General features: G+C 38.1%; 1 protein-coding gene across 4 annotated transcripts in view; it reads right to left on the bottom strand.

The window, feature by feature from the left end:
• LOC139947987 (putative RNA polymerase II subunit B1 CTD phosphatase RPAP2) overlaps positions 1-26,817 on the bottom strand; it is a 97,949-nt gene that overhangs the window by 36,751 nt on the left and 34,381 nt on the right. Inside the window, exons 9-11 of one of the 4 annotated variants that reach the window (XR_011787400.1) lie at positions 9,340-9,499; positions 7,070-7,118; positions 3,413-6,935 (exon numbers count right to left, since the gene is read on the bottom strand). The exons of 1 other annotated variant lie outside the window; for it this stretch is intronic. Coding sequence is in view for 2 of the 3 variants with exons in the window: in XM_071945928.1 (XP_071802029.1) it covers positions 9,355-9,499 (145 nt within the window). In the remaining variant the exon portion in view is untranslated. Of the gene's footprint in view, positions 1-3,412; positions 6,936-7,069; positions 7,119-9,339; positions 9,500-26,817 lie in introns of those variants that run through there. 2 more of the 4 variants (XM_071945928.1, XM_071945929.1) reach the window with 2 other exon arrangements.

Raw genomic sequence — 26,817 nt, 5'->3', positions numbered from 1 at the left:
AACCAATTCTGACCCAATGCAGTAGCCAGGTCTCACGAAAAATAAAAGGTTGCAATGGGTTACCGTCGACTCGCTTTTTATTTTATTTTATTGTAAACAAGACGGTCACAAACCATCTGGGCCATAAGTCATACAACATGACACATGAAATCATGCCTCACAACAGCAACGTTAAAGAAAAATATAATACTATCAATGGGATACTATAATTTTACAATAAATCATAAATAAAGTTGAGGGTTTATTAATTGTTCGTCTAAGTATGATTTCGAGAAAAAAAAGCGATGCCCTCAACTTTCTGTGAATGTTTGACGAGTATAAATCATGCATTGTTAATTCAGCGTCTTGCCTTAGGGGGGTTTTAGAATTCGGTGATGCTGTCAAAAAGATATCTTTGTATAAAACACAACATTGATTGATTACTACCCGATGTTAACATGATAAGCATAACGGATCCAGACACTAACAACATGAATTAAACTTGAATATAATGGCTATACTTCGATCATTATAAGCAAGATTTATAAAAGATCAATAATTTGGAGATGGCCCATCTCTAGATGGGTGTATAATAATCAATTTAAAGCAGTGGACACTACTGGTAATTACTCAAAATAGTTATTAGCATAAAACGTTACTTGGTAACGAGTAATAGGGAGCTGTTGATAGTATAAAACATTGTGAGAAACGGCTCCCTCTGGCGTATCGTAGTTTTCGAGAAAAAAATATTTTTCTACGAATTTGATTTCGAGACCTCAGATTTATAACTCGAGGTATCAAACTCAATCATCTGAAATCACACAACTTCGTGTGACAAGGGTGTTTTTTCTTTCTTTATTAGCTCGCAACTTCGAAAATTACTTCTTTCTCGAAAACTACGTCACTTCAGAGGGAGCCGTTTCTCACAATGTTTTATACTATGAACCTCTCCCATTACTCGTTATACAAAGTAAGGGAATAAAAGGGTAGCGACGAGTTCTTACACGGCCGTTTAAAGCCGGCAGGGTCGAATTGCCACGTGACGCGCTCTCCACCAATAGGAGTAGAGAAACTATCAGGGGTATTTATAAATAAGGTTTTATGCTCACAATTATTTTGAGTAATTACCAATAGTAATAACTACCAATAGTGCCTTTTAGTCTGTCTCAAGCACTACTTTTTCAACAGCGGCTGCGACTATGGTTACGGCTAGATCACCACAGCAGTCGTAGCCAAAGCTGTAGCCGAAAGCCATGAGGCATTTCAAAGGGAATCAAAACATCCATTTTATTCGGCAGATCTAATTATAATAATTTTAGCTTTTAGAAAACAAATTGAAATAAAAACGAAAAAAAGAAACCAGCTTTTCATCTTGATCAACAAAATCATCAAAGTTATCAGAAAATTAAATAGCTTTCTCTTCAGAAAAGTCATGCAGATGACCCCAAACCAAGACAATCACAACAATAGCTTTCCATAGTTTGGGTTAAGAATGTTTGTACATATACTGGAATAATGACGGTGTTAAAAAACAGGAAAACGGAACACTCATTTATAAAAATAAAAAAAACTCTCAACTTTATTTGCTGGTATGTTGTATTCATCCATCAATTAAATATATGTTATTGAAACATGACAGCATAAATAAAATTCACGATTGTTGTTCTAATGAACTTGTCACGCTCGACCGGAGATTTGGCTAGACTTAGGTTGCATGTGGTTTCCATCATGTCCGTGTTTATAGTCGAATAACAATACAACGGTCCGTACGCCTCATGTATAGAAATTACAATACTGGTATAATACAACTGTACATCAGAGCGAATAAAGCGATCATGGCATGCGTCCAGCACCTCGGATCTTTACTCAGTTGTCGACCCCCTCATATTGTTAATACTCCACTGTCCCATGAAACTGATGCTGGTGGTGAATACATAAGTCCGGGCCCCATATAATTTAAATATTGGTTACCTTAGGGACCATGGATAAACTAAGAACGCGGCCGCCCGCGGTCAGACTCGTTCTAGAACGAGTCCGTCCCAAAATTGTCACGCGCCCGTCCCAAGATGGATTAAGCGCTTCACTGATTTTTAAGGTCCCTCATTATCGAACTCTATTGTTGGTGCCTTTTGTTGTTCAGAATACATGGACAAGGCAGCTCCCAAGTAAGCCACGAAGGGGTGAAGGATTAGTGTTTGCGGTCTAGCTCAGGTATACACCAGACAATGGGTTGGAGATGTCCATGTACAGCCAACCCTCGAGTTTACCAAAGCCAATACAATAATATGCTACTGCCATAACAAGTTGAAGTGGTGACTATTATTCTTAAATTTGAAATCATCGCCAACTTATTTTGTATCTACATCTAAATATTACATTAGGATCCGTGTTTACAGAGATGATTACACTTACACGATGTGTTCATAAAGGTACCGCGAAATCATGCTGACCGGCTCGCAATCACACAAAACACAACGCAAAATTACATCGTAGTACACAAACACACTATATCCAGCGACACACTCACACACAGTGTTTTCAATATACCGGCCTAGTAGTCTTGGTACTTTGCGTGCAACAAACTATAATGCAAGAAACATTGAACGCTAGAGGGCTATCCTAAACAATGTGATAGCGGGAGAGCCGTCCTCCGTTGGAAAAATTGCGCAACAGCTTACGAAATTAGTTACAACCGCCTTGAGATTAAGACTTTCGGGAGAATCTGGTGTCCGAAAATTGCAATACTAACCAGCGTACAACATTGGCGCCGTTGCTGGTAGCTTGGGCATGTCAACAACGTGGTGAATTTTCAGCAGTTCCTTGGGAATATTTAGCGTGTTTAAGAAAAACTACATAACGTGTTGGCTTCATTGTTCAAACATGAAACATTTTGGATACCTTTGATGTACAAAAAAAGGTATAGTTTTACTGTTTTGAATGTAAAATGTTTTCCCTTTTGGTTTTGTTTTATTCTGTTGTATTTTGGGGGATTATTTTGCATGGCGGTCGTGCAAAGACGCAATATTTTTTATTTTTTAATCTGCGGTTGTGTTTTGACTTATTGCGTGAAAAGGGCTAGGATTAATCTTTTTGTAACTTGAAAAAAACTAGTCAAAATATAAACTAGACCGGAGACACAGTTATTATAATTTACATGGATCTTTGGTTGTTGTTTATTTATTGAAACGACAGTTTAAGTAAATTGCAGTGGAAACAACTTGGGTTTATATCTACCCAGATAAGCCGATTATAACTACACAGTGGTTTTCGGCCTCACCATTGTTCCTTTGTTATACAGTGGGTCTTCCTCAAGACCCGGTGGTTGAGAAGAACGCGTTCCACTCCGTAAATTTTCTTTTGTTCAATTTGTCACGCGAAGGAACGCGTCGCGACGCGGTCGTTCCCGTGACATAGTTTATCCATGGTCCCTTACTTGGTAACGAGTAATGCGAGAGGTTGATAGTATAAAACATTGTGCGAAACCGCTCCCTCTGAAGTGACGTAGTTTTCGAGAAAGAAGCAATTTTCCACACGAAGTTTGATTTCGAGAGCTAAGAATAAGATTTTGAGGTCTCGAAATCAAGCATCTGAAAGCACACAACCTCATGTGACAATGTTGTTTTCCTTCATATAGTTATCTCGCAACTTCGACGACCAATTGAGCTCAAATTTTCACAGGTTTGTTATTTTATGCATTTGTTGAAATACATGTACACCAGGTGAGAAGATTGGTCTTTGCTGTTACCTACAGTGTTCAGTGTATTTAGTGTTGCTTGATAAATATTTCGGGCTTAATGGCGTTTTCAATTTCATCAGCTCCAGAATTCAAATGAAAAGAAGGAACCGTTATACTGCTCTCACAACTGTGGTGAACATCTTGCGAATATGAATATTTGAATTTCGCGGTGAATTCGCCCCAAAAATGCATTTGGACAGTGAATATTTTCATATCGGTTTCACCCCTCAATCGTCCTCGGTCGTCCCTCTCCTTACCAATATCTTCCGAATATATTACGAATGCTCACCAACGCTTGCCAACGCCTTTACGAAAGTTGCCAACGCTTACGCACGCTTTACAAATATTACCAATGGCTTACCAATGCTTACGAAAATCGAAGGCGAATGACCGTCGTTGCTAAAATTTAGAAAGCGCTTCCTCAATTGACCGATCTTCGTAAAAGGATTTGGAGAATGACTTGTGAACGTTCCGAGTTAGTTACCAACGCTTACGAAGACACGGCGAAGGTTGCGGAGTTTGAGCGATTGTCAAACATTTCCATTCGTAAGCACATTCGCTAGCATATTCTCCACAGTGTGAGAGCAGAATTACACCCAACACACACACACACCATAGCCTGCAACCCAGCCACCAACCTTAGCCTACAACCCATACACCCCAAATACACCACACCATAGCATGTTTCACGCTCACATCGTGAATGTAAAAAACTTAAAAATTGGGTTCTGCAGTTTATAAAGCGCTATCAGCATTACCGAGGTCTATTTCGAATCATGTTTTATTTTCATAGAACTAAATGTAGTCCCATACGGACTTGATGAGTTATGGAACTACTTCATATCAATCCATTTATAATATCAAGTTTTTCAAACTCTTAAACAATAAATGACCACAATTCGTAAACTTCATATGACAATACATCTCTCACAATGCCTCCCGTTCTTCAGCAAAAACGACCCCCTTCTTTCTTAAGATTCCAGCAAAGGGAAGCTCTATATCAAAAATGCAATCCAAATCCTTTCATTTATATATTTCGCCATTAAATGGCAGATTTCCGAGCAGTCTCAAGGAATTCTGAAGAATTCTAAAGAATCCAAACAAAATGAAGAGAAATACAGCACAATATCCATCTAAGTGGCCTTACACATGATGTTGACAAAGTGGCTTATAAGACGTCTTATGGGACAAGTTAATGGAGGGATTTGGGGGCAGATCCCAGCTAAGATAAACAAAGGAAGCCATGAAGGGGGCATTGCAGAGCTGAGGTTTGCTTCTTTCCTCTTTCAATCCAGACATACCTGATATTTATTCAGTCTTTTCTCAAAATGCCAGGAATCAAAATAAAAACGGAAACAAAAGAGATTTGGAATGATTCATAATGAATGCTTTCAGCAAGACGGGTAAGAGGGGTTGTAACAAAAAGTCACTTCATTTTGGAATAGCTAAGTTTAATACACAAATGCACCTCATCTCTGGATTTTGTTTGTTTAAACAAAGTAATATATTGTCATAATTTATTAACAATAATAAATGTAAGCTCAAAATTGTTTCTGTTTTACGAATGTTTACAGAGGTAAAAGGACAAATCAAGGCAGCCTTAATAGCCAACGATAAAACACTATTTAATTTTTTAAAATTATTTTACAGTGGGTGCGTTCGTTTAGCTTCCCTGGGTCGACCCCGTTGTGTGACGGTTTTTTTCTTCCAGGACGAACGTGGGTAATTATCTGCACACGTTCGTCCTGGAAAAAAACCCCCGTCACACACCGGGGTCGACCCACAGGGAAGCTAAACGAACGCACGCAGTATAGTTTTACAAGGCGTTAATTTTTAATGGTGAAATTCTCGTTTTATCCTAAATATAAAAATCTACTCATCATACCTCATTAGTCCTACGATTTACGATTCTTTTACGCTTGTGCGAGACCCCGTCCACACACAATTCCTTGCTTTTGAATTTTTAAGTCAATTTGTGACACATCATTTTGTAGGAGTTATCAATCTGTGACAAATAATACAAACACAGCTCTCCATCCTGGCGATCATACCGTCATATCCTTCATTAATATTTTGGTATTATGATGCAACTTTTTCCCATCCTCGTTTCCAGGATTTTGTCTTCCACACTCATGTTTATTGAAGCAAAACCATGTAAAAAATACACATGCTGATCAAATTCAAAATGGCATGTGTGTAGCTCCTATGTATGTTTATTTTGGTATTATGATGGAACTTTTTCCCCTCCTCGTTTCCAGGATTTTGTCTTCCACACTCATGTTTATTGAAGCAAAACCATGTAAAAAATACACAGGCTGATCAAATTCAAAATGGCATGTGTGTAGCTCTTATGTATAATGAAATCAAGTTGTAATGTTGGTATGCTGGGTGTCACTGTAAAACCGAGGCTACATCCCATCTCATTGCCAGAAATTATAAAACCATCAAGTAATTATAATGGCATGTTGCCATGACATTATGAGACTTGACCTCCATGCTATAGATACACAAGTTGATATTTAATATTTACAGTAATTTATAAATCTATACAAAACCTGTGTGGTTTCGAGTGCTCTATTGAGTGTCTTTAATTCACTGATATGATGCAGAATAGTGTTGATTCTCAAGAGAATTATAAATGAGAAAAATGAATGTGAACAATCAGAAATGCACAGAACTCCATCCCTGTGTTTTATCTTCTTGTTTCATTGTGACTCTCATCATCTTAATTTGTTTATTTAAAAATAAAAGGCAAAATTATTGACTACACTTGAATAAATTATCCACACTCTGTCAACGAATTAAAGCCACACTGGACCTGTGCTCTCTACAAAAAAAAAGTTGGCTCATTAAATAAGACTACACTCCTATAAAGCGGACAGCTCCTAAAAAAGTGAATTTTTAACTTTGTCCATCTGTTTTAAAGAAAGCATTTAATGAGGGCACGGAGAAGAAAAAGTAGTGAATGTTGCACCTGGAGTAACTCCCAAGTGGTCCAAGACGAGGCTTTACCTCCTTTAGAACCCGGAGAGAAGAAAACACAGATGTAGTTTCATCATCAGCTGCAAAGAGGGGAAGCTAAACCTGCCATAAAGGTGTGAAGACAGAATCATAATATCATAATCACGTCCGCAAGAGTGTCACACTGGGACTCAAGACACAACCACATCATCAATCAATGAGGGGCTGGGGTTGCTTTGACTCCCGGCTTCAAGATGATCTACAGACAGAAAGAGAGGAGACGAGGAGTTAAGATAGGTGTGAGGAGAAAAAAAGGCGGGTACCCGAGTAGGGGAGTCTAACATAAGAACAGACACAGGCAATGTGATGTGATTGAGGAAAGAAACAGGTTACCAAATCTGAATGAGGCTGGTGTTGCTTTGACTCCCTGCTTTAAGATGATCTAAAAACAGAAAGAGAGGAGATGAGAAGTTTAGATAGGAGTGAGGAGAAAAAAAGGCGGGTACCCGAGTAGGGGAGTCTAACATAAGAACAGACACAGGCAATGTTATGTGATTGAGGAAAGAAACAGGTTACCAAATCTGAAGGGCTGATAAGTGTGATTTGGAAGAAAGGGTGGGGCTGGACATTTCCAGTTTGTGTGATGGGCAAGAAATGATCCCCTATTCAGGAAAGTAAGATAGGCAACCAAGGAATATTATTAAGGAAAGATCATGTAAAGGGAGAAGGCCTACGGGTGTGGCACACTAATATATATGAGACGGGGAAAAGGTCTGAAGGTGTGAGAGTTAGACAGGCTTGAGGAAAGGCTTCACATTACGTCAGAATAGGACAGCATGAGGGGGATGTGTTGGATCGAGGCCTTGGGATATAAGAAAGCCAGAAACGAAGACTTAGATTTGTAGCAGAGACCTTAGGGTAGGATTGAGTAAGATGTGATTGGAGACAGATTCTTGATGTGAAATGAAGCAGTTTATACCCAGAGCAAGACGCAAGAAGGAAGGTACGGATATATCTAACCAAGATATACAGAGAAACATGCCAGCAGAAATGTTCACAGCTTCAGGAAAAAAACAGACAAGTTTAACGATGGAAAGACAAAGCAAAAGAGGATAAGAGATGAATTTGCTATTTACTATGCAATCTGCTGATGTAATATTAATGCTGATGTCTTAATACTGCGGAGTTGTTCAGGGGTTTAATTTATTGATGTACAGTCTGCAATGAATCAGTGAGATGAGGATCCATCTGCTTGGCTAAGTACAGACCTAGGGTTGGAGGACACAGACTCAGGGTTATACTGACCGTGAAACCAGGGTTGGAACTTATTTAGCATAAACCCCAGGGTGACTGACATAGACCCAGGGTGTGTTCATCAGACTAATCCTAGGTCTGTGCTCAGTGTGACTATTTGTCTGTGTTCACACTAAACCCTGGGTCTGTGTTCAGACTAACCCTGGGTCTGTGCTCAGACTCACCCTGGGTAAGTTTTATCCTAGGTCTGTGTTCAGTGTTGTCCTGGGTCAGTGTTCAGACTAACCCTGGGTCTGTGCTCATACTCACCCTGGGTCTGTGTTAAGTGTTATCCTGGGTCTGTGTTCAGACTGACCCTGTGTCTTTGTTCAGTATAACCCAGGGTTTGTGTTAAGTGGGTGCGTTCGTTTAGCTTCCCTGGGTCGACCCCGGTCTGTCCTGGTACGTTTGAATAGCTTTGACTCATCCAGGTCAGCCCCCAGTGCCCTGCTTGTGGAGTGGGTCACTTGGGGTGGTCTGAGGTGCACGCTGTCACCACGACGGGGTGAGTGTGATCGTTCGATTAGCTCTTGTCAGGGGCTCACCCTCGTGAGCACTGCGGGGTCGACCCAGGGAAGCTAAACGAACGCACCCAGTATAACCCTGGGTCTGTGTTAAGTGCTATCTTGAGTCTGTGTTCAGACTAACCCTGGGTCTGTGTTCAGACTAACCCTGGGTCTGTGCTCAGACTCACCCTTGGTTTTCCTCGGTCTGTGTTCAGTGTTACCCTGGGTCTGTGTTCAGACTAACCCTGGGTCTGTGTCTAGACAAACCGTGGGTCTGTGTTCAATATATGGGTGCGTTCGATTAGCTTCCCTGTGTCGTCCCCACGGTGCTCATTCGGGTGAGCCCCTGACAACAGCTGATCGAAGGATCACTTGCCCTCTCAAGGTGACGTCATGCACCTCAAGCCGGCCCCAAGTGACCCGTTCAACAAGCAGGGCGCATTCCGGGTGAGCTCCTGGAATGACGTCAAAGCTATTCGAACGTACCGAGGGGCAGATCGGGGTCAACCCGGGAAGCTTATCGAACGCACCCTATATGTGAGGAAGTAGAGTTGAAACACGTGTTTAAAAAACAATAATTCTATAAAAGGAGATTCCTCATTGGTGAACAAAGGAAGTACAAAGAAACAAAAATGGAAGGAAAGCAGCATCTAAGATTGCTATCAGAAGCTTTGATGCAGAAGATGGGAAAAAAAAGAAACATTTGCCATGCAAAGTTTGATGCAGAAGACAAAAAACAAACTTCTCAGATAGTCATGCGAAGGTTTGATATAGAAAATGAAGAAAAAAATGAAGAAAAAAAGCCTGGTGTTCAAAGCTCAATCTACAAAAGGATATAAAGGAAAGACAGAATAAATAGCAAACCTAAGAATGATGACATCATGGGTGGGTTGTTTCAATAAGGTGGAGCATCTCTTGAAGCTTCTTCATACTAGTATTCATCTTAGCTAGAAGAATCTCAAGAAATCCAACGTTTGCATCATTTGTAAACGAGTCTCTAATCGACTTATTGCGCTGGGCCAAACTAAAAGAACAAACAAACAAAACACAAAAAGTGAATTCAAATAAACCACTTTTACAAAGAAAAAAGGAATAAATGCTTGATTTATTAAAATTTATTAATTGTTAGATCAAATTTGAAGTATAGATCAGAATATTGATTTGAGCCGCTTTATCCTGCATTATACCAACCTATGACAGGGGTATTGAAAGCTGGCTCTAGAGCCATGAGAATGAGGTTGCCAAACAGGATATAGGTGGGTGTGATATACGACTGCCGACTGCACAAATCTCTTTCACATACACAAATAATTAGTAATAAATCAATATCATCCCAATAAAACATTCAATTAACATGTCTGGATAAATGAAGACCTAGTTATTTCATCATTGTTGGCCGGTCGGACAGATAGATTTTCAAGGCACAACAAAGCACACTATCGTCCTATCTGCTTTGCATTGGAATCAATCACATACACCAAGTGGAGTGGACTGGATGGCTGTGGATTTGGCTGGACCATGCTTCAACGTTGTTGATGCGGCACTAGTAGCCGTAGTAAATGGTTATATCAGCCAGTATCCAATGGCTGTATCAGCCAGTATCCAATGGCTGTATCAGCCAGTATCCAATGGCTACATAAGCCAATAGCCAATGGCTATATAAGCCAGTATTTAATGGCTATGTCAGCCAGAATCCAATGGCTATATCAGCCAGTATTTAATGGCTATATCAGCCAGTATCCAATAGCTATATCAGCTAGTATTTAATGGCTATAACAGCCATAATCCAATGGTTTTATCAGCCAGTATCCAATGGCTACATAAGCCAGTATCCAATGGCTACATAAGAAAGTATCCATGGCTATATCAGCCAGCATCCAATGGCTATATAAGAAAGTATCCATGGCTATATCAGTCGAAACCAATGGCTGTATAATGCAGTATTCAATGGCTATATCAGCCATAGCCAATGACTATATAAGCCAATAAGCAAGGGCTATATCAGCCAGTAGCCAATGACAATATCAGCCAATAGCCAGTATAGCCAATCAGGAATAAGCCAAAAGCCATCATACTTATCAACACAAACAATTCATTATGACGAGACACACATATCTGAAATAGATGGGTGCCTTTGAAGTAATGACCTACTTCATTGTGATCTCTATTGTATCTTCAGGGTACACTTCACAAAAGATAACCGCAGTGTGAACAGACTCAAATTAACCGATTTTCTGATATTGATATGGATAGATAAGCTTTGCTTCCAGGCTGCAAACACTGAGTCTTGCATCACTGATACTCTCCCTTCAATTTTTAATTAAGTGTTTTCAGGATTCAGATGTTCGCCAAAAAAATTTACCATACAAATGAAAACAGCATTAGTTGAGATATATAGACTGAATCGAGTGAAGCATTTGTCGTTATATTAAATGTAATCAGTGGTGCATTATTGCTGATATTTAACTTTAAATATTGCGAATCAAACACAAATCTACACTGGTTTCCTTTCCTCATTCCTGCAATCAGTATTCCTATCACAGCAAGGCCTCTCCGATCCACCTGACGAACAACTCTGTCATGTCGACCCCCCAGATGATCACAGAAAGAGCAAAGATGCTAACGGAATCCTCAATGAGGAAGACTTCCTCCTGATGGCATACTGATGAGGGGGAAGAAGGAGGAGACGGAGGCAGATGGTAACAAGAAAACGTCCCAAGAGATACGATGGGACGGAGGCTCAACACGAAAATATTCACAACTGTTGGTGAATCCATAATAACAACACCATGTGATGGAATCGTCAAACCATTGAATAAGTTTACCTGTAAAACATCTTATGAACCTAATCCAATATTAAACCTCATCATTTTCAAATTTGATTCATCTTTTTATAGTCTCTGACACCCTTTACACTCAATGATAACAATAATAATCTCAGACCAGCCTTAAGGTCCGGTCACACAGGCCTCGATAACGAGAACAACAACGATAACGTTAACAATGCACACCCTCGATTGGTTGAATGAGTTTGCGCATATTCTACTTGGTGCAATTCAACCAATAGAATGCATTCTCTTTGCTCATGATCGTTATCGTTTTTATTATCGAGGCCTGTGTGACCGGGCCTTTAAGGGCAGACTGATACTACATCATGAGATAGATCGTTCCATGAAATCAGGCAGGGTATCTTCCTCTATCCGCAGAGTGATAGCAAATCATAGAAGATGAACCTTGATTCTACCAAAAAACAATGGAATGATAAATCCTCTATTAATCACAAGGTGTAAAGCAATGAACAAGCGTTCCAAACGATCGACATAATTTCCATGATTGTTCTGACTTCACCATACTCGCTCCGATCAACTCGACACCCAACTTATTACACAGAGTTTTGCCCGGCGCATCTGCAAGCCGGTTTCTTTGTGCGCGTGGCTCCACAATCAATCATCCTCTTCCCCAGGGATGCCCCCAGGGGGCTATTTTTCACAAGTGGAGTTTGCCTAGCACGGTTACAACGCCGGTGGGTGGGCCCGGACAGTCCACGGTTTAACGGTTGCTAGAGGAGAGGACGGACAATTCAATGCTCCGGGTAAATTTGCTTTAACATGTATCGATATCATAGCACCGTATAGGGTGTTGTTTCCAATTCGACTCGTTTTCGCATCACATGTTAGGGTCATTTCTTCTGGATGGGTGTTGAAGGGTAAATTTGCACACTAGAGACGGCGTTTGGAGTGAGAGGGGGAACATAGATTGGGTTGGAAGTGACTATAAAATAACACCCCATCCGCATACACTGTAAGCTCCAGGTTTGAGATTAGGGTGTGTTAGGAACTCTTTCTACCTGGGTGAAATCTTGACTGAACCCAAGGGATTAAAAACACGTAAAAACTGACAGCTAAAATTGATGCATTTTCTAGGAATAATAGACTCAGCAATGTCATCAGCAATACAAAAAGGACACAACATTTGTTTTGACAAATTAGTCTGTCTTTTAATGACAAAGCAATTCATTTAAACGGTGAGACTATGTATTGTATAGAGCAATCATTAATGATACAATAGAAAGAATATAGTTTACTGACACTAAATTGGCCTTTATAAATAATGGCTGAAACATTTTGTTGAAGTTCATTGACATTTAATGTTGCAGTTCATTGACATTTAAAGTTAAAATATCAGACTATGGAGGGAAGGTACAGATCAGTTATCAGTCAATGAGGAATAATCACAAGTGAATTAGAACACACAAAATGCTTGTCCACCACTAGTTTTGAAGTCAAGACGGTAATTGTTATTAAGCGCGGTGCAGTTACGGGGACGGTACACACACCCTCGATCCCAGTATGTGTGTGAGTCAGTGGCACGCGCTACCTACGACCGTTGCATGTGTATAATCGCACTGTGACTGTTGCATGAACGGCAGAATGTGTGTTAGTAACGAATAGGCAGCGCCTAACGACTTGTCATCAAGTCTAGTCAACCCCGTTTACTTTGTTTTGTTCTCTCGTTGTCTGTTTATGTTTTTGTTTTTTTACATTTTGTGTAAAGTCTAATCTATTGTAAAAGGTTTAAACTGATAGACACCCCACACCCACCTCCGTTGACTTGACCATTGATTGGAATCAAAATCACATTGACTGGAATCAAAATCACATTGATTGGAATCAAAATCACACTGACTGGAGTCAAAATCACATTGATTGAAAACAAAATCACATTGATTGGAATCAAAATCACATTGACTGGAATCAAAATCACATTGATTGGAATCAAAATCACATTGATTGGAATCAAAATCACACTGACTGGAGTCAAAATTACATTGATTGAAAACAAAATCACATTGATTGGAATCAAAATCACATTGACTGGAATCAAAATCACATGGATCGGAATCAAAATCAGATTGATTGGAATCAAAATCACGTTGATGGGAATCAAAATCACATTGATTGGAACCAAAATCACATTGATTGGAATCAAAATCACGTTGATGGGAATCAAAATCACGTTGACTGGAATCAAAATCACTTTGATTGGAATCAAAATCACGTTGATGGAAGTCAAAATCACATTGATTACTCATAATCACATTGATTGGAATCGAAAATCACATTGATTGGAACTACTTGAGTCCAAAATCTGCACTTAGCTCCTAGGTGATAAATGATTCTTAGACGGAGCCCCTGACGACACCTCCAACAAACTTATTCCTTAAACATTATTCAGTATGAAAGCTGTGAAATAATACAGTGCTCCGGGTGACAAGCTGAGGGGCTGAAGAAAAGGCGGATGTGTGACAATGTGGTATGAGGAATGGTGCACTATTACTGCCATGGTTCACCCCAACAAGGCACAGCTGAGCTTTAAAGGCAGTGGACGCTATTGGTTAATACTCAAAATAATTGTTAGCATAAAAACTTACTTGGTAACGAGTACTGGAGAGCTGTTGATAGTATAAAACATTGTGAGAAACCGCTCCCTCTGAAGAAACGTAGTTTACGTGAAAGAATTAATTTTCTACTAAGTTGATTTCAAGACCTCAGAATTAGAGTTTGAGGTCTCAAAATCGAGCATCTGAAAGCGCACAACTTCGTGTGACAAGGGTGTTTTTTATTCCATTATTATCTCACAACTTCGAGAGCTAACATTTTCACAGGTTTGTTAGGTATGCATACAAAATTGAGATACACGAAGTGGGAAGACTGGTCTTTTGACAATTACCAAAGGTGTCTAGTGTCTTTAAGCTCTGAGTAGCGGCCATTCATGTAGGATTCCCTGTATCTAGACAGCTAGAATAAGTGTGTTTTTGCACTCACTCAAAAGGGGCCAGTCTTTGTATTTATCAAGCATCAAGCTCATTATAACTACACTGTTATAGAAAAAAAATATTTGTTCATACTAGTTCAACCCCAAATTAAAAAACAAACACCCAGTAAATTTCCCTCATGGTTAATTACTTTTAAAAATAAAATTAAAATTATGTTTTATATTTTTTTAAATAAAATAATGAATAGGCTATGTAATAAGGGCTCAAAATTTGCAGGACTCTACTCCAACAGTCACTGTAGGTCTTCCATATTGATCTCTAGGATGAACAATACAAAATCTTCTCTCGCAATCAAAACAATATTACTTCCATAACCAACTGCTGGCTTCTTCATTATGACCATGTCAAGGTTATTGGTAGTTAGTAAAATAAACATTTGAAACCTGAAAACAAATCAAGTGAGATCACAACCATGCATAATAACTAAAATAAACATGTGAAACCTGAAAACAAATCAATTGAAATCACAACCATGCATAATTATCACTAATTGCTATTTACAAGTAGTCATTGAGGAGTATCAGATCAATAATTTTGACTGATAAAAATCAACTGAAATGTTTCCTATTGGTTATTGCATCATGAATTGTTTCCTTTGGTTTAAAATAGTTAACTAAAGTGAATGTGATACTAAACTGAAATGACAATTAGAAGAAGATTGAGTCATTTCAAAATACACTCAAGTCAGTGATTGGATTCAACCCGTTACTCCAAAACCCAACAAATTATTCTACTCATTTTCCATTCCACTTACTTCCTACAAGATTTGTTTATTGTATATATATATAAGTCTGCTCCCTAGACAGATGGTTTGCCTGTTGCGCCACGAAGCAGATTTCCTGACTAGAGAAAGAGGCAGAGACCTGACTGAGCATCAACAAAAGATTCGAGGAACAAATGACTGCCTCCAAAGACGACTCTCAGTCATCGTCTGTGCTTTGATTAATGACAAAAGACTTCATGTGTGAAACAACTGTTCACCCCCAATCCAATCAGCGTAATTATAGTCAGGGCCACTGGGATACGTTGGGGGCCGGGGTGGACTATCCACTAGAGTTGCTTCCCATCAAGGACCCAATTTCATCGAGCTGCTAAGCACACAAATTTGCTTAGCATGAAATTTCTTCCTTGATATTAACAGGATTACCAACCAAATTTACAGGTGATTTTCAGGATGAGCAAACAACAGCTGAATACTGGTACAAGCAATATGCAACAAATATGAATTTGGTTGGTAATCCTGTTTTTATCAAGGAAGAAATTTTATTCTAAGCATACTCTTGTGCTTAGCAGCTCTATGATATTGGGCGCTGCTAAACAAGACAAGTCATTAGATTGTGATTCAAGCAAAGTCAACTACATGAACATGGCAGGGCTCAAATTTAGGGGGAGGGGGGAATCCACAAGACAGTAAGAGTTGTAGCTTAGCATCTTTACTGAACCAGGATTTTATATACCAAATAATCAAATCAAATAATATCAAAGTCTTATAAAGCACACGTATCTACCAAACAAGGTACTCAATGCACTGAGTATATACAAACTTTCAGAAAGGTGGGTTATTGCAGTGATGAATTCTGAGACCCTATTATTTAGCACCTTATAAGGGTTTACAATGTGCTATGGTGTGCGCATACAGCAGCCACAGCCAGGAACACCTGGGCGAACCCCTTCTCTTTTCGATAAGTGTACCGGGTTCTTTTACATGCGTTCAACACATGGGATCAACGGCTTTAAGTCCAATCCAAAGGACGAAGCAATGGTTTAGTGTTTTGCTTATGGACACAAGTGTCACGGCCGAGGATTCGAACCCACACTCTGCTGATCAGAAACACCAGAATTTGAATTCGGTGCTCTTAACCACTCGGCCACACCAGACCAGAGTCCAAATGAGAGGAGACTAGAATCAATAGAGAACAGGGTTTTATCGGTAGCAATTGAAACTTTGCACGATGGAAATACGATATGGAAAGGTTTGCGGTAACACCATGTAATAACCATCTCTAAATGAGTTGGGGGTGGTTCTGAAAAAAAACCGTTGGTTTCAACTCGACGTTTTGATAAGTATGCTCTGATCGTCTTCTGGTTTTATCATGTAAACTGTTCATTGGAACAAACACTGAGATAATATTTATCTCTTCTGATGTATGGGTGATACTCAGCAGGATTGAAAGATATTCGTGAGACTCAAACTTAACAATTTGAAATCATTCTTTTGGGATAAAGATTTTGAATTGAAAACGATAAGACCACCAGGATTGTCCAGTCTTAAAGACACTGGACACTATTGGTAAGTGTCAAAGACAAGTCCTCTCACTTGGTGTATCTCAACATATGCATAAAATAACTAACCTGTGAAAATGTGAGCTTAATTGGTCATCGGAGTTGCGAGATAACTATGAAACAGAGAAAACACCCTTGTCACACGAAGTTGTGTGCTTTCAGATACTTGATTTTGAGACCTCAAATTTTAAACTTGAGGTCTTGAAATCTAATTCGTGGAAAAATACTTCTTTCTTGAAAACTACGTCACTTCAGAGGGTGTCATTTCTCACAATGTTTTATTATTATTATTATTATTATTATTATTATTATTATTATTATTATTATTATTATTATTATTATTATTATTATTATTATTATTATTATTATTATTATTATTATTATTATTATTATTATTATTATTATTATTATTATTATTATTATTATTATTATTATTATTATTATTATTATTATTATTATTACTATTATTACTATTATTACTATTATTACTATTATTACTATTATTACTATTATTACTATTATTACTATTATTACTATTATTACTATTATTACTATTATTACTATTATTATTATTATTATTATTATTATTATTATTATTATTATTATTATTATTATTATTATTATTATTATTATTATTATTATTATTATTATTATTATTATTATTATTATTATTATTATTATTATTATTATTATTATTATTATTATTATTATTATTATTATTATTATTATAAATGAATATACTATCAACCTCTCCATATTACTAGTTACCAAGTGAGGTTTTATGACAATAACTATTTTGAGTAATTACCAATCGTGTCCACTGCCTTTAAGCTTACTGGCCGACACTGAAGTGGAAAATGTGAGCATTGCATGGGTTATGATAAAGCTAAAGAATATTCCCCAAGACCAGAATCAAAATGAGAAGAGACTAGAATCAAAATAAGAACACAGTTTTATCATCTAACGTGACTGTCTTATTGGAACAAAACACAGAGAGAATATTTATCTCATCTTGTGTTTGGGTGATACTCAGTATGATTTAAAGGGAAGGTACACATCTGGTAATTGTCAAAGACCAGTCTTCTCACTTGGTGTATCCCATCATAACCACAAAATAACAAGCCTGTGAACATGTTGGCTCAATTGGTCATCGAAGTTGGAGAAAATGATGAAAGAAAAAACACCCTTGTTGGACGAATTTGTGTGCTTTCACTATTATTTTAGTGAGACATTACCTCTTTCTCAAAAACTACATTACTTCAGAGGGAGTCATTTCCAACAATGTTTTATACTATCGACAGCTCTCCAATGCTCGTTACCAAGTAAGTTTTTAAGTTAATATTGTTTTGAGTAATTACCAAACGTGTACCTTCCCTTTAAAGATATTCATGAGACTCAAACACAACTAAACATAATTATTTTGAGACAAAGAAGTTGAATTGATAAAAACAAAACAAGACCCCCTCGACATTTCTTGTCCTTAGCCTGCAATGAAATCGCTGGCCAAGTGTAGAAATCGAGCCATGCAAGGTAATGGTAGAACAGAACGTATTGTCCGTCAGATAAAGGAAAGTTCATTATCAGTTTTTGAAGAGTACATTCTATTCAGATCACATCAGTGAATCCTATCAAACTGAGCTGAATTGTCCAGGAGACAAATATGAGACCATTCTTCAACTGGTACCAAACCAACAGTATTGTTTGAAATGCTGACAATTCAATTGTGAAAGTCTAGAAACTATTTTTTCACAGCTACCTGGTCATTCATTTGTTGTTTTATTAAAAGTGAGATGATCCCATCACTCATACATCATGTGGAGATCATAAATGTCACAACACACAATGTCGTTGAAAATTCCAAGAACACTTTCAAAATGACTTAAAACCTGTCAAAATAGACTATTGTTTTTGTGAAATTCGTGCAATCAGACTGATGAATGGCTAATTATATAAATAGCTAGGTATAAAAAATAGTCTAATCGGATCCAAGATTGGCGATTGACACAAGACCCAAATTGCCTTAATTATGCATTTGAAATGAACAGTATGATCACACATAAATGGCTTCATTACTAGTCATTGCCTACGTGCCCTTGAAATGTTGAAATTGACCTCACAAGGGTGCACTTTCATTATTAAGAAAAACCTGCCTTGCCATAACAAGAATGAAGCAACAAGGCCAGGACAATGTGTTGTCCTAGGGCAGCTGAAAACCAACAAATCCCACCAACAAATCCCACTGATCAAAACACTGGGTGCGTTTGATTAGCTTCCCTGTGTCCACCCCGGCGTGGTAATTCAGGTGAGCCCCTACCAAGAGCTAATCAAACGATCACACTCGCCCTCTCGTGGTGACGTCATGCACCTCGAGCCAGCCCCGAGTGACCCTTTCCATAAGCAGGGCACTTGGGGCTGGGGCTGACCTGGGTGAGCCCCTGGAATGACCTCAAATCTATTCAAACATACCGGGGGCAGATCAGTGTCGACCCGTGGAAGCTAATCGAACATACCCATAGAGACTTATCTGGACCTCTGGTTCTTAGAAGATCACCGACTTCTTCCAAGAAGAGATAAAAGCAAGGTTTTCATCCATAAACTAGCAACTTTTTCTCCTCTTGCCTTTTCTCCTCAAAGCTTCATACTTGACTCATGAACAATCAAAGAAAAAAAATGATTGAACGCCCATTTTCAACTTTCTCAAAGAAGAAGTATAGGTATACGTTTCAAGGGCTGCACTGAATGTAATGGGAAACGACATCATTAATAAGTCAAGCAATTTCAAAGCGACAAAGTACACAATTATTGGATGAGTTGGTAATTGGACCAATTGCAAATCATCTTTTTAAAGAAACACCGACAATGACAATTCAAGGAAAATTAATCAGTGGAGGCAAAAAAGTTGATGATCAATTATTACCTCAGGATAATAAAAAATAGTATAAAAACATTTTTTAAATAAATGTTTGACAGTTAGTTTTCTCATTAAAAATGGTAAGTTAATTTCACGATAAATAAAGTTGAAGAGCTGACCAAAAGAAAAAATATATACACAGCAAACAAACAGAGCAGCATGGGTTGTACTTCCTTATTAGGAGTAAATACTTAAGAAGATTAGTTAATTAACCAAATGTAGCAGGTACTCATTAGCAGGTGGCAACCTTTACTACTAACAATCATCCCACGGACCAAGCCCCTAGGGAGAGATATGTGGGTGCATTCTGATTCACCAATATTGAGAACAACAACAATAGTTGAGCAAAGCTAAATGATGATTTATGCTCCTATTGGATAGCATTTTAATGGTGATTAAATTGGTACATCCAGACATCAGTGTACTTTTCCCGAATGAATTGGTTTGAAAACAATTGATCAGTTGTCATCGCTAATGCGTACCAGCAGCAAATGAAAAGGCAGAGACCTATTAGGCGCTATTAATAAACTCCAAAATCTGCAATTCAATGGCTAAAAAGTGCAAGCGACATATACGATGAACTGCGAACAATGAGGAGTGGGGGCTTTCTATGGCCTCAATCCTTTCACTGAGATTCAATTGGTGACACTATTCCTGTATATCATCATGACAGGGTATGCAGGAATGTTTCGACCAGGAACATTTTCAGGCCTGTTCGTTCGTTTTTTTTTTGAAAGGGCAAGGGCACCAAGGCATTTTCTCTTTGGTAAAGGGGCATCCTATGAGGAAATTGTAGATGTCTACTGGAGCGTTTCAAGGGCACCAAGGCAATGACCAGGGGGCATGGAGGCAATCGCCTTCAATGAAGTATCATACCTGCATTTTGAGGGAACACATACCGGTACCATTGGTCAACACAACTGGAGACTTGAACTGGTTAAATTACTACAATTTGCAACAAAAGCAGTTGTCATTTGATAGTTGTCAAACACCAGTATCCTCACTAGGTGTATCCCAACATGCATAAAAGAACAAACCTGTGAAAATTTGGGCTCAATTGGTAGCCGAAGTTGCAAAAAAATACTGAAAGAGAAACACCTGACCCTGTTGCATAGAATTGTTTGCTTTCAGATGCTTCATGTCTAAAGCCTTTCTCAGGATCAAAATTTGGGGAGAAAATTACCTTCTTTTTTTCGAAAACTTTACTTTAAAGGGGGTTGTTTTTACAAAAATGTATAAGAGTAACAGATCTCCAGTGCTCTTTACGAGTCAGTTTTTTTTCTTTATGGTCATTAATTAAGTTGAAGTTATCATGAAGCGAATAATCCCAAAGCTTTTGCAGAATCCAACATAGATGATTAAGAACCAACCAATCTTGCACCGTATCCCACTCATGCCTATCTTGTGCTCTTCGATGTTCCACGTAGAAGGTGCTGTTCATGATGATGTCGTTTTCCCACCTCTTCCGAGGCCTATCCCCTCTATTTCGTAAGAACCAACTCTAATAATAAAACTTACCATCAGATGAAAAACAACTGTTACAGACTTAGGATTCTGATGACTTAAACTATACTTAATGACCAGCAAACGACATACTGTTGATAACATGAAACTCAGCTTCCAAATGACGTATGAATTTTGTAGGTAATTAATAGACCATAGAATCAACTGAGGTGAATGTAAGTTGAGAGTTATCTGAAAGGGTACAGAATTGATAAAAAAAGGAGAAAGGAAGTGTAGAATGGGAGCAAATCAACTCATTAAACACGCTGCTTAATTTGCAGACAGGTGGCTAGCATGGTATCCCGGTAGCTTTCATTATTTTGACAGTCTCATCCACAGCATGCAATCAAAAACCAGAGTCACATCCTGAATGGTTTATTAGTAGGGCTCAACGGACTCCGACTCGATACGAGTCTTAGCAAAACATCGAAGTGGATGGCAAATATCACGGATGGCCACCTAAATGCTGAGGTGATGACGGCAAGAGCGGCCATGTGTGCCGGTAATAAACTGTGCTGGTTCTACTTGGGCAGGTCGGCACAGCCGCAGTGGCATGCCTGCGCATGCCGCCAGACCCAGGCCCATGTTTTGATTTAAAATCCTATCCATTCCCTCATGAACTCCTTGTCAGATTGATTAGCCGAACAAGAGAAATCGTAAATATACTTCCCAGCGAAATCCCTCCCCGTGGAGCCGCGGCGATATCAGAAAAATCATCCACGCGTCCATGATACTCGGAGATGGCTCGCAGGAAACCAATTTCGAAACATGAGGTAATGAAGAATTTCTCATCGAGGGCCTATGGAGGGAGACCCCACTGAGAATTCCAGCGGATTGGCAATAACGGTAAAAGGCAGAAAGGGTTGGGGGAAACTAGCTGTCCAAACCAGCGAGCTATATGCATCAGCACTTGACATATTAAGAAAAGCACATGCAGAGACCAAACTTGTTATTCCCTAAGCTCTTAAGATGATGTTGAGGTTTTATGCGTCTACACGCTTCTTGCATGGCAATAATTGAGGCGGAGTTCTTTCAACAACTCTTAATGAAGCTACTCTATGCACATGGTCGTCATTATTTAACCCAATAACAAGATTCCTCAAACTTTCAAAAGGAGGTTAAAGATTTCTAGGAACCAGTAACTAAAAACAACAGCTGGTATAAAACATGGAGTGTCAATACGATAGTGATTCTAAAAATTCAAAAAACATCACACACAAAAATCTTTAAAAATAAACACAAAGACAGCAATTACCAAAAAAGCAAGTTGATGCCGACCCCCCCCCCCCCTCAAAAAAATAAAATAAAAATACAAATAAAATACAAGAAATGAGTTTAAAGCATAACTAGACATTAGGTGTTTGTCAACAAACACGAAGCTGTTTGTGTTGTTTTGCTTGGATTATGTGCCTCATTGCTCAAGGAATCCATACCTGAAAAAAAGGTTTGAAAAATGTTGTGTACATTTTGAGATATGGTCTGGTCCCACTTCCGGTTGACCCAGAAGTAGAGGTCAACATAGGGTCACGGTTTTTCAAAGTTAATATACTTAATGCCTAAGAGTCTAATAGAAGAAATGAGTTTAAAGGCAGTGGACACTATTGGTAATTACTCAAATTAATTGTTATCATAAAACCTTTCTTGATAACGAGTAATGGGGAGAGGTTGATGGTATAAAACATTGTGAGAAACAGCTCCCTCTGAAGTGACGTAGTTTTCAAGAAAGGAGTAATTTTCCATGAATTTGATTTCGAGACCTCAGATTTAGAATTTGAGGTCTCGGAATCAAGCATCTGAAAGCACACAACTTTGTGTGACCATGGTGCAACAAGGGTGTTTTTTCTTTCAATAATATCTCGCAACTTCGACGACCGATTGAGCTCAAATTTTCACAGGTTTGTTATTTTATGGATATGTTGAGATACACCAACTGTGAAGATTAGTCTTTGACAATTACCAATAGTGTCTAGTGTCTTTAAAGCATAGTAATACCATTCAACACTTGGTAGAAACTCATCATTGATTGCAGGTGTGAAACTATTATATTGGTGCAACTTAGCCCCGATTGGCCCAACTACAGGATTTCTTGTAGAACACACAAATGCTGTTTAATAGCCCCTAAACCTGCTGGACAACCCAGAGATGAACAAGTAGTTAGTTTCTTTGTTTGTACTCCCATTACTAGTGATATGAGATGGGAAACAATGGTATAATATGTATCACATAAACAAGAATGAGGTACACTTCCCAAAGTATAGTTTAATTTGGGTATGTGTAGCTGCAAGACAGTAATTAAAGGCAGTGGACACTATTGGTAATTAATCAAAATAAACCTTACTTGGTAACGAGTAATGGGGAGAGGTTGGTAGAAATGGCTCTCTCTGAAGTGGAGTAGTTTTCGAGAAAGAAGTAATTTTCCACGAATTTGATTTTCGATGTTGAGATACAGCAAGTAAGAAGGCTGGTCTTTGACAATTACCAACAGTGTCCAGTGTCTTTAATGAACATGCAGTGATGAGTGCTACATGGGCTTATTGTACTGAACAGTGTTCATATACATAATGTGACCAGTCCAGTCAGGCAAACATGGATTACATTTTACAAATTTGATTAGTAAACCTTCCTTATATCAAAATCCAATCCTAAATTGAATGAAAAAACTACTGATTGTCGACCATGCATCTGATTAACCACACCTTGATGACTAAAATGACACGCTTCAGTCTTTTCTTCTTGAACCACCACAATCAGTCTGCAAATACAGTCAGCCATACACTCTGAGAGCTCGGGACAATGAAATCAAAATATTAGCTCTGTCAAAAATGCAGGCATGCATGTTTGGATTTTAAGGGCACAGACTTGACTTGCCCAAGGGGTACAGGGCAAGAACTACTCGCTAAGGGTCTCTGATTATAAGATTCTATAGAAATATTCTGAAGGATGTGCTGGTTGGACACAAAGCAGAACTATCAACTAGATTATATTTGAAATAAAAAGTCACATCCCCTTAGGGTGATCCCCTGGCTGCCGCTTCCCAGGTTGTGTCTTAGACTTGGGGGTGAATCCGGGCTAAACAGCAGTTACAGGTTGAATGGCTTCTGACTGGCACCCCGGAACAAAAATATTGACAATAGAGAGAGCATCAACATAGGGCTACATGTAGATAGCTCAGTGATTTGAGCACCGGCATGTTAATCATTGGTTTAAATATTGCTCCAGAGACAGTTTGTTCTTTATAGAAAGGTTTGCGGTAACACCATGTAATGACTATCTCTAATGATTTGGGGTGGTTCTGAAAAGACTCGACGTTTCAATCAGTATGCTCTGATCGTCTTTCTGTATCTTATTTCCACCATGCAAAGTTTCAAATCCTACTTAGTTTGTTCTTTGTTCAACCTAAATTAATTAGATGATGTTTTCATTAAAATAACTTCTCAAAAAGTGAAACCACTTCAAATGAGGCCATTATTAATCCGATATTGATTTGTTCTTGAAATATTATAAGAAAACTATTAAATCAAACTTCCTGCAAGAAGTATCTGCTAACTACTGTACAGTGTATGCACTGAATCAAACTCATGAGCATCTAGCCAGTTAGTAAAAAGAGTTTTCAATATCCATAATGTGAATAATAAGAACATGATTATGGCTGGTACTGCTACTAACATTTCTATCAAGTATTCTTTGTTATTTTCCATAAAATACTCTCAAAGCAAACTTTTGTAATAAGAGAAAACGGTCCAGATATCTGTTGTTGTGTTTCTTTACTTTTCATATGAAATCTGATTTCAAGAGCAGCTCCAGGATATCATCCATGATTTATTTTCCTAATCAACGTTTCTCTTAATCTGTAAATAACGGCTCATTGGTTTCATATTCTCCATACCATTTAAGACATCAATCAAGTCAAGTTCCTTCTAGGTAAAACCAAGATAAGGAGACAAATTACTGAAATACAATATTTGATGGAAGATGATGGTCAAGTTAATTAGGACAATAGTAATTCTAGACAACTTATGATTGGATACGAAGACAATTTGATTGCATTTTTTGGTGAATCAATAGGAGCAAGTCAATATCGTTTTCATTAAGAAGGTAATTTACAGTTTGAAAGGAAATCCATTTCCAAATAAAGTTTTTTAATTTAAGTTTTAATTTAAAAGGTGTCTACGAACATCAATCTTAAATAGGAATACGAACTCAACTATATCGTAATAAAATATAAATAATAGCAAACTTGCGGGTACAACCATATACTGAATCTCTTCGGCGATTTGTAGGCTCTGAAAAGAGCCGGCTTGGTCTCCACGTTTCAAATAGTATACTTGACTCGTCTTCAGGAGAAAGGAAGACGAGCAGAGTATACCAAATCAAGCACTAGGTTTGGGTCAATCCATCCATTTGGCTTTAGTCTCCACATACATGTACGGTCTTCCCAAACCCACATCATTCCAGTTCCAATACTTTATTTACTCTAGTAACAGCAATAATTCTCCAAGCTGACAGCAACATGTGTTCATTGCATTACTACTCCACCGACTAAAACCCCAGATGTATACAGTAAAAATGAAATCTAACCCTCTGTACATATCATTAACATCAATAAAATAATACAATCAAATGAAACGCAAGCCCAAAAGACTCTCAAACACAACAATTAAAAATTCATAGACCGTCTGAGTTTATGATCATTCCTCATAAATGTAACAGTATGATACTGGTGTATTTTTCCTGTTAATTAAGTGAAGCATGCTACAAGTGTCGATGTCCGTAAGACAGGTTGAGTTACAAAAAAGCAGATGTACCATACAGATAACTTTTCAGTTATTTGATATAACTGTTAAGAGTACTTTATCATTTCTACATCTGGTGTGTAGTGTCGCTATCATGCACTTACAGTGTAGCTGATTTTGGCATTTATTAAACCATACTGAAAACGGGTTATCGGTCAAAGGTCATAGATGTGTCGAATGGGTTTTATAAGTTGTTAGTTGTCAACGATTTCAATTTAAACCATGAATGACAAAGCTAAATTATTCATGTCATATTTCTTGTATTTATTAAATCAAACAAGAGATGAGATTGATGATGATGTAGTACACAGCTTTGGTGTGTTGTTAAGCCTTCATGTAATTCTATTCGGTAATTGGATAAGCGCGCGAGATTCTAATGTTGCAGTTTTCCCTCGGCGTTTACTTCAAATGAAATTCACTGATGCATTCTCTGAAATGCAGATTTGTTTCTGTAAAACGATCAAGGCTGCATATGGGAAATTAATATTTAGTATTTCTACCATAAATTATTGTCTGTGTAAAAAATGTCTTCAGTTTGCTTTTAAGCACGGGACAGGAAAATCACAAACAGCTTAAAGGTACTGGACAGTATTGGTAATTGTCAAAAACTAGTCTTCTCACTTGGTGTATCTCAACATATGCATAAAAGAACAAACCTGTACAAATTTGAGCTCAATTGGTCGTCGAAGTTTGTGGGATAATAATGAAAGAAAAAAACCCTTCGTCACATGAAGTTGTGTGCTTTCAGATGCTTGATTTCGAGACCTCAAAATCTAATTCTGAGGTCTTGAAATCAAATTTATGGAAAATTACTCCTTTCTCAAAAACTTATTACTTCAGAGGGCGCCGTTTCTGACAATGTATTATACTGTCAACAGCTCCCCATTACTCGTTACCAAGTAAGTTTTTATGCTAGTAGTTATTTTGAGTAATTACCGAAGGTGTCCACTGCCTTTAAATGAAACCATTTTATTAAAAGTATTTTATATTTCAGATCTTGTCTGAGTTTGGCAACT

The sequence above is a fragment of the Asterias amurensis genome, chromosome 15 (genome assembly GCF_032118995.1).
Source record: "Asterias amurensis chromosome 15, ASM3211899v1".
In the NCBI taxonomy this organism is placed as follows: domain Eukaryota; kingdom Metazoa; phylum Echinodermata; class Asteroidea; order Forcipulatida; family Asteriidae; genus Asterias; species Asterias amurensis.
Note: the sequence above shows the minus strand (reverse complement) of the source record. Positions and strands in the feature narration are given on the sequence as shown.